The sequence below is a fragment of the Martes martes genome, assembly GCF_963455335.1.
Source record: "Martes martes genome assembly, chromosome: 16".
In the NCBI taxonomy this organism is placed as follows: domain Eukaryota; kingdom Metazoa; phylum Chordata; class Mammalia; order Carnivora; family Mustelidae; genus Martes; species Martes martes.
In genome coordinates this window covers 27,799,838-27,812,078 of record NC_137904.1, presented here as the reverse complement: position 1 = coordinate 27,812,078, position 12,241 = coordinate 27,799,838, and the positions used below count along the sequence as shown (strand labels likewise).

At 43.3% G+C, this 12,241-nt stretch overlaps 1 protein-coding gene across 1 annotated transcript; it reads left to right on the top strand.

Moving 5' to 3' along the window:
• Positions 1–916: 916 nt before the first annotated feature.
• LOC308357482 (protein SLFN14-like) lies at positions 917–11,402 on the top strand (the record flags this gene model as incomplete). The annotated part of the gene is given in 7 exon segments (XM_080827058.1): positions 917–1,070; positions 2,015–2,240; positions 3,084–4,219; positions 4,223–4,274; positions 5,717–5,845; positions 7,603–8,317; positions 10,568–11,402. Coding segments are annotated over 5 exon segments (2,811 nt in total). The 5' UTR covers positions 917–1,070; positions 2,015–2,240; positions 3,084–3,139.
• Between the last annotated feature and the right edge of the window lie 839 nt (positions 11,403–12,241).

Genomic DNA, 12,241 nt, shown 5'->3' with positions numbered 1-12,241 from the left:
CTCCCCGCCGAGCAGGGAGCCTGACTAGGGGCTCAATCCCCACACCTCAGGATCATGACCTGAGCCAAAGGCAGACACTTAACCAACTGAGTCAACCAGGCACCCCAGAAGCTTGCTCCAATTTAACCAGCATCCCCAAATGAGGTAACTCCCTCATTTTTTTTTCATTTAATTGGGTTGTTTTAATTATAAAAACAATTGATGTGCAGTGTAGACATTTGGGAAAGACAAAAAGTTAAAGAAAAACAAAAAGGAAAGGAAAATAAATTAGATTAAAAAATCACACGTGGGGCGCCTGGGTGGCTCAGTGGGTTAAAGCCTCCGCCTTCGGCTCAGGTCATGATCCCAGGGTCCTGGGATCGAGCCCCGCATCGGGCTCTCTGCTCCGTGGAGAGCCTGCTTTCTCCTCTCTCTCTGCCTGCCTCTCTGCCTACTTGTGATCTCTGTCTGTCAAATAAATAAATAAAATCTTAAAAAAAAAAATCACACGTAATCCTTTCCCCCAGGAATAGTCAGCCCCTCACCAAGGAGCATTTTTTCTAGGCTGGGTCTTGTGCCCAACAAAAAGGAAGAGCAGGAAAAGGAAGATAACGGTAGATAGGATAGAACAAGTGATTTGAAGGGCAATGGAATAGACTGGCAATTCTCATAACGGATATGTACAGGACAGCCTAATTTAAAATAAATGTAGAACTACGAAATGAAGAAATGACGTCACCTGGGACAGGAGATGCCTGTATGCAGATCGGCGGACTCAACACTCTGTTCTTCAGTGGGGGGAAGTTTAGCTTTGGCCCCTCACTTGAAAACCCCTGAATGTGTCCATGACCGCTTCATTCACTCCCAGAGGTCAGAGCCTGGCTTGCTAATCTGCCCTGTCATAGGCTTTTCTTGAGTCCTTATCAGCTTTCCTCAGTAGGTCAATGTTATGAAGACCAGGGGAGTCTGGCAGAGTTCCTGCTCCTCCCAGGCTGATATCAAAGGGCAGCAGGAGCTGTGACAGAAGGCAAATACTCAGACCAGAGCCAGATGAGGCACTGAAACAACAAGAGGAAAAGCAAGAGCATCAGGTAAAATAATAATAATAATAATTTTTTTTTTTTAAATCTCATCCATCTCATCTTAGGGGTAATTTTTGTCTGAGAACACAAAGGGCTTAGTAAAAGAGTAGCTAACTTGCAAACTGGTAAAGGACAGAAAGTGAGTAATTTGGGAAAGTGTAGAAAGGATGTTCGTATGAAACTAGAATCTGGAAAACTTTATATCTATCATAGTCGTTATCGGCACCCAAGCAACATCCATGAGACTTGGCAGTCCAGAGAGTATAGGTCTGCTAGTTCAAAAGCAATTAGATTTGTTCCGTGGGACCCAGCCAGTGGAAATTATAGGAAGGCAAATTACAGCTGAAAAATCAGGAAGCCATTTCTTTATTTTTTTTTTAAGATTTTATTTATTTATTTGACAGACAGAGATCACAAGTAGGCAGAGAGGCAGGCAGAGAGAGAGGAGAAAGCAGGCTCTCCACGGAGCAGAGAGCCCTATGTGGGGCTCGATCCCAGGACCCTGGGATCATGACCTGAGTCGAAGGCAGAGGCTTTAACCCACTGAGCCACCCAGGTGCCCCATAGGAAGCCATTTCTAACACAACTGTCAGAAAATAGAAGGGTCTAATCCGAGAAGTAGTGAGTTACTGGTTGAAGAAGGTGTTCAAGCAGTTGCTGGAAAGCAATTCGTTGGGAGTTGGGAATATCATAGAGAGGACTTAAGAATCAGACAAAAGGGGGGCCCTGGCTGGCTCAGTCGAAGGAGTATATGACTCTTTATCTCAGGGTCATGAGTTCAAGCCCCATGTTGGGTATAGAAATTACTTTAAATATTTTTTTTAAAAAAATCAGATAAATGGTTAGGCTGGAAGATCTTTAAAGTTCCTTCCAGTACTTCTGTGATTCTATTATGTGAACAGAATGTTATCAGAAATTTCTCTAAGAACCATACTTTTTACATTTACCTCCAGAAGATGCTCCTGGATGAAAAAACAATTCGTCGGGTTGATTCTGGTTTGCCTGGAGGAAGTGAGAAGGCAACCAAGAGCAAACTAATGGCAGAGGAGGGTAGCCATCCTGCAGGATGCCTGTTTTTTCCCCCTTTGTGGGTATAAACAACACCCACATGGCCTCCACTGGGCGAAGATCACACAGAAGAAATGGCTTTCTTCTCCTAGAGGAAGAATTTTCATCTGGGTTAGTAAATATTTTGTTTTGCAATTAACAAAAGCTCAGGGTGTTGTTTCTGAAACATTTGCTGCAGAGCCCTGATTTCAGTTTGAGTGGCTGTTCTCTGGTCTGTGAAGCAAAAAGGAGATTGACTTAATGACTATGTCCCAAAGGCTCAGGTCTCTTCCAAGCCTCAGAGGTTCCCACGGCACAGGGCAGAACTATTGAGAAGGGAAAGAATACTCCTGCTCCTACCTCACACTCTGTATGGAGAGATGTATTGAAGAAATGTATTTTTAGAAGAAGCTTTGAGGAGCTACATTGATTTCTGCCTTGGTATCAATAGACATTCTTTCAGGAGTCGAATGTTTTAAATGTATAAAATAGGGCATAAAAAATACCAAGTTTTATATTTGTTTTTATAGCAAGATCTTCTACATCACATATGCCCCAGGACTATTCTCCTTTAGTTCTCTATTGCCTTCCTTCCTTTCTCCTTTGAATTATAAATAGGAGCATCTTCTAGTTTTAACCTCTGTTTCTGCATATTTTCTAAAAACTTGCTTTGGCTCCTGCCCCAACCCAAGCCCTCTGGCTCTGGGCTCACTGTTGATGCTTTCTGATTCTAAATGAAAAACAACTAAAAACTTCAGCAATGCAATTTTTCTTTGATGGCAAAATATTAAGCATTCATCTTCATCTATGCCCGTTCATGCTGGAAAGGCTCAGGGTCTTGGCAAAGTTGTTAGAGACCAGTAATATCAAAGATTATTTCTAATATTAAAATGGATCTCCAAAAATTTATGACTTTGAAGAAAATATTGTAGTTGCTGGGATTCTTGTTAATGTAGAAACAATGTTCCCGTCCAGGTTATTTACTGGAACCTCCTTCTGTTAACTGTTTGGAGCGCTGAGGGGCCAGTGGGATGGCCAGCCTCCAGATCGACGTGGAAATGCTCTATCCCGAGACAGTTGTACACGTGGGCAGGGTGACTTTAGGAGAAGAGAACAGGAAGAAGATGACCAATGGCTATCTGAAAAGAACTGAGAATAAGAAAATCATCCAGGCCACGTGTGCCCTGTTAAATTCTGGAGGGGGTATGATCAAAGCGGAGATTGATGATAAAACCTACAGTTACCAATGCCACGGGCTGGGACAGGATCTGGAAACTTCTTTCCAAAAGCTCCTTCCTTCCGGTTCACAGAAATACCTTGACTATATGCAACAGGGGCACAATCTCCTGATTTTTGTGAAGTCCTGGAGCCCAGATGTTTTCAGCCTCCCCCTCCGGATTTGCAGCTTGCGCTCCAATCTCTACCAGAGAGCTGTGACCTCCACAGTCAACCTGAATGCGGGCAGTTCCCTGGAGCTCCTCAGAGAGAAGCAGTCTAGAGCCCAAAGAGGGAGATCAGGGGTGAAGGAGCTCAGTTCTCAGAAAGCTCCCGACGGAGACATTCAGGAAGAGGAAGACATGAGGATGTCTGCCTCAGAGTTGTTTCAAAAGGACAAACTCATGTATAAGGAGAAACTCAATTTTACCGAGTCAACCCATGTGGAGTTTAAAAGGTTCACCACCAAAAAGATCATTCCCCGGATTAAAGAAATGCTGCCTCATTATGTTTCTGCATTTGCCAACACCCTCGGGGGGTACCTCATTTTTGGGGTAGATGATAAGAGCAAAGAAGTATTTGGGTGTAAGAAAGAAAAAGTGAACCCTGACTTACTAAAAAAAGAAATAGAGAACTGTGTAGAAAAGTTGCCAACGTTCCACTTCTGCCGTGAGAAGCCACAGGTGCATTTCACTACCAAAATCTTGAATGTGTACCAGAAGGACGTCCTGTACGGCTATGTCTGTGCGATTCAAATAGAACCCTTCTGCTGCGTTGTATTCTCAGAGACCCCGGATTGCTGGATCATGAAGGATAATTCTGTCACAAGGCTGACGGCGGAGCACTGGGTGGCCATGATGCTGGGTGTTCAGTCAGGTAAAACAGAAGGGAAGTTATAATCCTGTCCACGGGGAGGAGCCCCTTCTGTGTCTTCTGTGGCTGTTCCATCAGGCATTTCAGTTGAAGCGTAGAAAGCTATTTTGCTTGCAATTATTCTCCCATTACAGGGTTTAAAAAAAATATATTTTCAGTTCCAGGGAGCCTGGCTGGCTCAGTTGATGGAGCATGCAACCCTTGATCTCGGGGGCATGAGTTTGAGCCCCAAGTTGGGTGTAGAGATTACTTTAAAATAAAAGCTTAAAGAAATATGTTTTTTCAGTTCCAAAGACTCAGAATATGAACTTTGAGGTCGAGAAATGCTTGGATGTTAGTCCACGTTGGGAAAGTTATCTCATCAGCCATGAATTAGTGAAAGTTCCCTTTTATGCACAGTAACTGCCTATTAAAAGAATTTTGCAGGCTGATATCCCTAGTCAAAACGTGCACTGACAGTGTCACTCTAAAGATGGTATTTGAGAGAAACGCTGTTTAAGGATGACTCCGCTAATTCTTTCAAGGGAAGCTTGTTGACAAACTTGAATGGTTCCTGTAACATTAGGAGCTAACACCTTTAGCCAGCAGGCTTGGGACACCACCAAGGGGTGGGGGTGGGGGGACCATGTGAAAAGGAGGTGCTGGGCAGGTCTGCTGGTGGGGGAGGTCGACTTCCAGTGGTTTCACTTCCTTTTCACTGTGGCTGGGAAGCAGCCCTGGTGATTTCTAACCATAAAGGACCTACTGGCTGAAAAAAGCTTATCAGTTTGCCTTCGCGATCAATATGTTTCCAATTTGATAAAAGAAGCTGGGATCAAGACTTGAGTGACTTTGCTGGATCATCCTCTGGTCCCAAATTTGAGTTCACTTCTCTCATATATACACACCCCAAACTAGAGATCCTGCCCCTTTCTGTTCCATCTAAACCTTGAATGGGGGGCTTAAACACACTGTAAAAGTATAAAAAAAATACTGTACTTAACTTTTTCTGACCCTCCCCACCCCCCGCCTTTCCTCTTAGGGTTGAAGCAGAATCAGAATATCAGAGTTAGAAGAAAATGTAGGGGTCACCAGCTCACTTTGGCACAGGAGAGAGGACAAATGACTTGCCCGAGATGAGTCACACAGTGACTTTGAAGATGGGTGACGCCGCTGGAGTCCCCAGGCTTCCTTTCCTAATATATGTGAACTGTTTGAGGCATAGAAGGTGTGAGAGAGGCTCAGGCACGATGCACAGCAGATGTCAACAGCAGTACGAGAAATAGAAAGCATTTTCTGGGGCACCTAGGTGGAGTCTGTTAAGGATCTGACCTGATTTCGGCTCAGGTCAAGATCTCAGCATCGTGAGACTGAGCCCTGTGCGAGCCTCAGTGCTGGGTGTGAAGCCTGCTTAAGATTCTCTCTTTCTTCCCCATTTAACCTCCCTCCCTCTCTCCCCCTCTTTAAAAAAAGAAAGAAAGAAAGAAAGAAAGAAAAGCGTTTTCTTTTTGATCTGAAACAACTTGCCCTTATTTGTTTAGCAACTGCCAGTTTGACCACCGACTCCAGGTTTGCCCTGTGCACCCCAGTTCCAACAGCACTGGGAAGCCCATCATCTCCCATGAAAGTCCTGGAATTTAAGAGACCTCTACAACAACGTCTGTTTCCAGGTATTTCTTCTTGATTTCCACTGAGAGGACTGTTTTCTAAAATTGAGTTGGGGGGCGCCTGATTGGCTCTGTCAGTAGAGTGTGTGACTGGATCTCCGGGTTGTATTTGAGCCCTACGACGGGCATAGAGTTGACTAAAGGAAAGAAAAAATTAAGTTGGGAGGAATTGGTAGTAATTAGTCCAAGGCTTTCTCCTTAGAGGAGGTCAAATGTAGGATTCAGCAGATGTAATGGTCCTGAAACAATAAACATGATGACCCTTGCTTCTTAGTTGTTGTATCCACACTACATTTTTGGGTGCTTTAGGGTTTCCAGTCACATATGGTTTTGTGTTCCAAATTTGAGAGAATTTAGTCTAAATTCCTTAAGTCTATACCACAGGAGAACTGCCCCCTGGCTTTCCAATAAGAAGACGGGGAGCCATGGGGTCACCTGGACACATCCTAAAGCAGGGCGTCTCAATCTGGAGACTATTGACATTCAGGCTAGATAATTCCTTGTTGAGAGGGGCTGCCCCATGAACTGTTGGATGTTTAGCAGCATTCCTGCCCTCTACCCACTATAGATGCCTGTAGCCCTGCTCTAGCCATGACAAAAAATATTCTAGATGTTGCCAGAGGTCCCCCAGGGGGCAAAATTGCCACAGGTTAACAATCAATGTCCTGAAGGCAAGTTCTTACTTCCCTGAAGCATCAGGTACACACACACACACACACACACACACACACACACACACACAGAGAGAGAGAGAGAGAGAGAGAGAGAAACCCGTAGCAGGAAGGAATACCTTCGTAGCAATAGAGGGCCACTTCCGGTTGAGGAGGGAATGCCAGCAGACTTTTCTGTGAGGACTCCTCCTTGTCGCCTTCCCCTGCACAAGAGCTGCCAGAAATGGGAACTTTAGAGTCCTGGCCTGTGAAGAGAGGGGGTGCTTTCTGTTAAAAAACATGAATTAATTTTTAATTTTAATTCCAGTATAGTTAACATACAATGTTATATTAGTTTCAGGTGTACAATACAGTGATTCAGCATTTCCATTTACTACCTGGTGCTCATCAAGATAAGTGTACTCTTAATCCCCTTCACCTAATTTATCCACACACACCCCCAACCCGCCTCCTCTCTGATAACCATCTGATTGTTCTCTGTAGTTAAGAGTCTATTTTGGGGGTTGTGTCCTTTTCCCCCTTTGTTCATTTGTTTTGTTTCTTAAATTCTGCATGTGAGTGAAATCATATGGTATTTGTCTTTCTCGGACTTATCTCACTAGAGATGTCTCTAGATCCATCCATGTCATTGCAAATGGCAAGGTTTCATTCTCTAGATCTATCCGTGTCATTGCAAATGGCAAGATTTCATTCTTTTTATGGCTGCATAATGTATTATATACCACATCCTCTTTATCCATTCATCTATTGATGGACACTTGGCTGTTTCCATAATCTGGCTATTGTAAGTAATGCTGCAATAAACATAGGGGTGCCCATATCCTTTCCTATTAACATTTTCATATTCTTCAGATAAGTAACCAGTTTTGTGATTACTGGATCTTTCCAGATAGGTCTCCCGAGGCAAGGGAAACAAAAGCAAAACCAAATCATTGGGACTACATCAAAATAAAGAGGGGGTGCTTTCTTTGCACCCAAGGAAACCCATAGTTCCATGGCTAGATTCATTTCTTCCTCTGATGTTGCAGGAATACTTACAATATGCTTTTGTAAATCTTAATTAGTAACTTCTATTTCTTGCATTTTCAGTGACACGGGAAGAGATACAGTTTAAACCAGAATCCCTCTGTAAGAAGCTCTTCTCAGATCATAAAGGACTCAAGGAATTAATGAAGACACAAATATATCCTTGTTCTCAAGGGATTGTGGTATTTTCTAGAAGCTGGGCTAGTGATGTTGGCTTAAGGAAAGAGCAGGATGTCCTGTGTGATGCCCTCCTAATAGCAGTGAACAGTTCACTGATACTCTATACGATCTTAATAAACCCTGGTTGGAATGGAGGGCTTGAGTATGCCCGAAATACTGCTCATCAGTTAAAGCAGAAACTGGGAACCGTCGGTGGTTATACAGGGAAATTGTGTGTTATCCCGAGGCTGCTGTACCTGTCCAGCACACAGCATGGCCCTGGTGAAATCCCCGTGCACTATCCCACATCCTACAGGCTTGCCACCAAGGATGACATGGAAGACTTGTTGCAGGCCCTTATCATAGTCTCACTGTGTTCTAGATCCCTTCTGAGTGACCAGCTGGGCTGTGAATTTTTCAGCTTGCTCATAGAGGAGCAGTGTGAGTCGCTTTCAGAAAGCCTTCAGGAGACACGAGAATTGTTCATCCACTGCTTTCCAGGAACCAGGAAGACAGCCCTGGCCATAAAGATCATGGAGAAAATTAAGGATTTGTTCCAGTGCAAACCTAAAGAGATCCTTTATGTTTGTGAAAGCGACTCCTTAAAGGATTATGTGATGTAAGAGTTCCACTAACTCTTGGTTAAAATAAACATTTTTAGTCAGTCCTTTCCCCAGGATCACCAAAGTTTAATTTGTGTTTTTAGTTTTAAGACTTTGCAATGCCTTAGCTGCCCAAACTATAGACACATTTCCAAATGATCAGGTAGTTGAGCTACAAATGGGTACTTTGCAATGCTCGGGCTTAAACATCCCATTACAAATTAGCCAACTATACCTCACTTTACATTTTTCTAGATAGTAACATTCCCCCCCCTTACAATATCTAGCCTTAGCTTTAAGAAAAGAAGAAATAAACGTACCTTGTTTTATATATACTCTTTGCCTGATACTTAATGCTTTAAAGTCATAGAATATTTCAGTTCATTAGGCATGATACCTAACAGGAACTTAAATTTAAATACCATTTGATTTTGTTTATAAAATTCTTTCAATTGTTTGACTTCTTCTGAACCAACAATTTCAGAAAACATGCAAATCTGCCTCTGATTTAAATCTTTACCTTTCAATTTAGTGAAAGAAATCAGTTATTATACAATCCAACAATGAGGGCAAACTCATTGTAATTTTTGGTTTGGTTTACTTATTTATTCAATACATCTTTTTTGGGAACCACCTATATGCTAGGAATGTGTACATTTAGGGTTAGTGGGTGAAAAACATATTGAAGACCAGGCCATAAAGCCTAATAAAGGGGACAAAGGAAAAAAAATAAGCAATGTGAGTGTTATGCAATTAGTATGATAATAAAGATGTGCTTATCTTTTTAAAAAAAGATTTTATTTATTTATTTGACACAGAGAGAGGGGGAACACAAGCAGGGAAAGTAGGAGTGGGAGAAGCAGGCTCCCCACTGAGCAGGGCACGCGATGCGGGACTTGATCCCAGGACCCTGGAACTTGATCCCAGGACCCTGAGACTATGACCTGAGCTGAAGGCAGATGCTCAACAATGGAGCCACCCAGGTGCCCAAGATATGCTTATCTTAACTTAGGCTGGAGATTGGTCAATAAATAGTCCCCAGGGAAGGGGATCCTTGGGCAAACTCTTAAGAAGTCAGTAGAAATGGATAGAATGAGGGCTTTTTAAGCAAAGGGCACACAGCAAATGCAGAGGCATATGGGAGAATCGGAATGGTGGGTCTGACTGGGCCATTGAGAGAGGGGGGAAGGGGCAGGTGATGAAGTTGGAAAGGAGGTAGATGCCAAATTATGGAGGATCTCATAAACCGAGCTAAGGGCTATGCAAGAGACAAATTCAGCAAGTATCTATTGAACCCCTAGGATGAGGGGACTAACAACAGTGCTTTTCTTCAAGAAGTCTACACAGTCCAAACTGGTAAAGAACGTGAGTAGCTGTGCTTCAAGGCATAGGGAATAAAACCCCAAGGACTGTCTATGTAAATCAGGAAATCTGTAGGAATGAGTGATATTCCTTGGATCCAAATTAGAGGAGGTAAGAAACAACCAATTCATGTAGCCAAGTTATATAAATATAGAATTTTTTAAACAAACTGGGCTATATACATTTATAAATTTATATATATTTATAATACAGATATATATTAAACTTGGTTGTATCTTGCTTCCTCTAATATACTGAAACATAGTATAAAGGAAAATTGAGCCAAGGAAACACAGTAGCAGTTCCAGAGAGGCATAGCCCTGTAGATTTGTAACTTATTTGACATGTCACAGAACTCAAGAACCTCCTGATATTTTCTTTACCAGAATCTAGAGAGGCTTTGGTTTTGTACTGTAAGTAAGTGGCGGAAATAGGACTTGCTTTAAAGGAATTAGTACTAGATCATATCTCTTTTGCACATAAAATTCTGTCTCTGAGGACCTGTTCTCCAGTTCCAAAAAGGACAGAAATTTAAGTAATGGTAGTAACAGGCATAAATTACTTTTGAGATTTCCTCTGCATGTAATAAGCTTGTCTTCGGAGATTGCCAAGCCGCAGAAAGAGACTAGTAATAGAAATAAAATGTCCTACCTGGGTTCATTTCAAAAAGTTTCCCATGCAGATTTAGTTAGATAACCTCAAAGAGTAAGGTTTGCAATTATATATTATTCTGTCTGTCAGGTCTTGTAAGTAGAGAGGGTTTTGTTGTGTTCAAGCTACCCCAGAATCAGAGAGTCAGACTCTAGGTGAGAACCAGCCTCTCATTCCAGTCTGCTTAGTAAAGAACACAGGGCATTCTCTTGGTTTATATGCCCGAAACCTTATTTTCTCTTGCATCCTTACAGCCAACAAACCACCTGCCATGCTGTGACCCGGAAGGCCTTCTTACAGGGGGAGTTCCTAAAGATTAAGCACATAGTGATGGATGAGACTGAGAATTTCTGCAGCAAATATGGAGACTGGTACCTGAAGGCCAGGAGCATCACCCATCCAAAGGTGAGGGGAGCTGGAAGTGAAAACCTTCATCATGGGATTCTCTGGATTTTTCTGGACCCTTTCCAAGTCCGTCATGCGGATATTAATGGCCTTCCCCCTCCATCTGCTCAGTTTCCTCGAAAAACAATCACCAACGGGATCCACTGTGCTCTCGAAATAGCAATGCTCATGAAGGAAGAAATGAAGAGAATCAAAGCCAATCTGCCCTCCGGCATGTCCCCAGACACACTGTCATTGTTCAGGGAAGCTGCCTACGAGGAAGCAGCACGTGCCCAGGCCCTGCCTGGGGTGTGTGAGACAGAGGCTAACCTGACTATGGAACAGATTGTGAAGCGGGTGGCAGAAAGGTGTCACGACCTGTTCCAGTGTGGCTATCAGCCCAAAGACATTGCCATTCTGTGCAGAAAAGGGGAGGACAGAGGACGCTACGAGCCCGCACTGCTGAAAGCAATGGAATTATTAGAAACCCGTGGAGCAACCAAGGTTGTGTTCAGCCAGGCCTCGGGAGTTTGGGGCAGTCACATCATTTTAGACAGTATTCAGCAGTTTTCAGGCCTGGAGAGGAATATTGTATTTGGGCTTAGTCCAGAATGCGCCCTGTCAGAAGAAGCTCATAAGCTCTGCTTTGCTTCACGAGCCATTAAACACCTCTACCTGCTCTATGAAAAGAGGGCCGCTTTCTGAAAATTATTTTCACAATACAGGCAGCCAGAAAGAGCAGAGTGCCTTCTCCCAGGCAGGTGGCAGCAAATCCTTCTCACGTATTATCAGTGAGGAAATTGAGGCACAGTAAATACGGCATGGAGCCACAAAAATGTCTCTAGGGATTGACCCTTCCCCTCTATGTGCTGTCGTTGTCCTCTTCCCCGTCCACGTCACCTCCTGCCTGTACAGTCATAGCGGACTGTTGATTGGTCCCTTGCCTCTGGTTTTCCTAGTCCGGTCCATCTTTCAGGGACCTGAGGTTGTCCTAAATAGAGAACAGAGTGTGTGACATCCCCTGCCAATGTATCTGCAGTGAGTCCCTGAAGTCTTTAAGTCAAACCAATTTCCAGGTCTTTCCATGCTGTACCCTGACTTACTCTCCTAATGTAGCCTTTGTTCTATGTCCTCTCCCAATATGTCTAAGACACCCCAGCCTCGCGGGCCTATGTTGGGAGTGGGAGGTAGGATGCCCTCCAGGCTACTAATTTTGACTGGGTCTCTCAAGGGCAACACCTTGGTCAGACCTCCTACTGCCTATGGGTCTCAAGCTTTATGGGCCCAGAACTTGATTTTCTCTTTTCGCTAAGTAGGGATTAGTCTCTTGGGAGTGGTTTTATGCTAATCAAACTCACAAAAGACCAGTGTACAGATGAAAATCTCACTCTGTCAATTCACAATGAGGTCTGTAGTAATATGTGGGCCAGATACTTTGGCTCATCAGTCTATTCAATAGTAACATAGGAGGCCAAATTATATAAGCATAGCTTTGCAGCAATGATAATCTCATTCAAATGTATGAAGACTCCAAGCATTGTCAG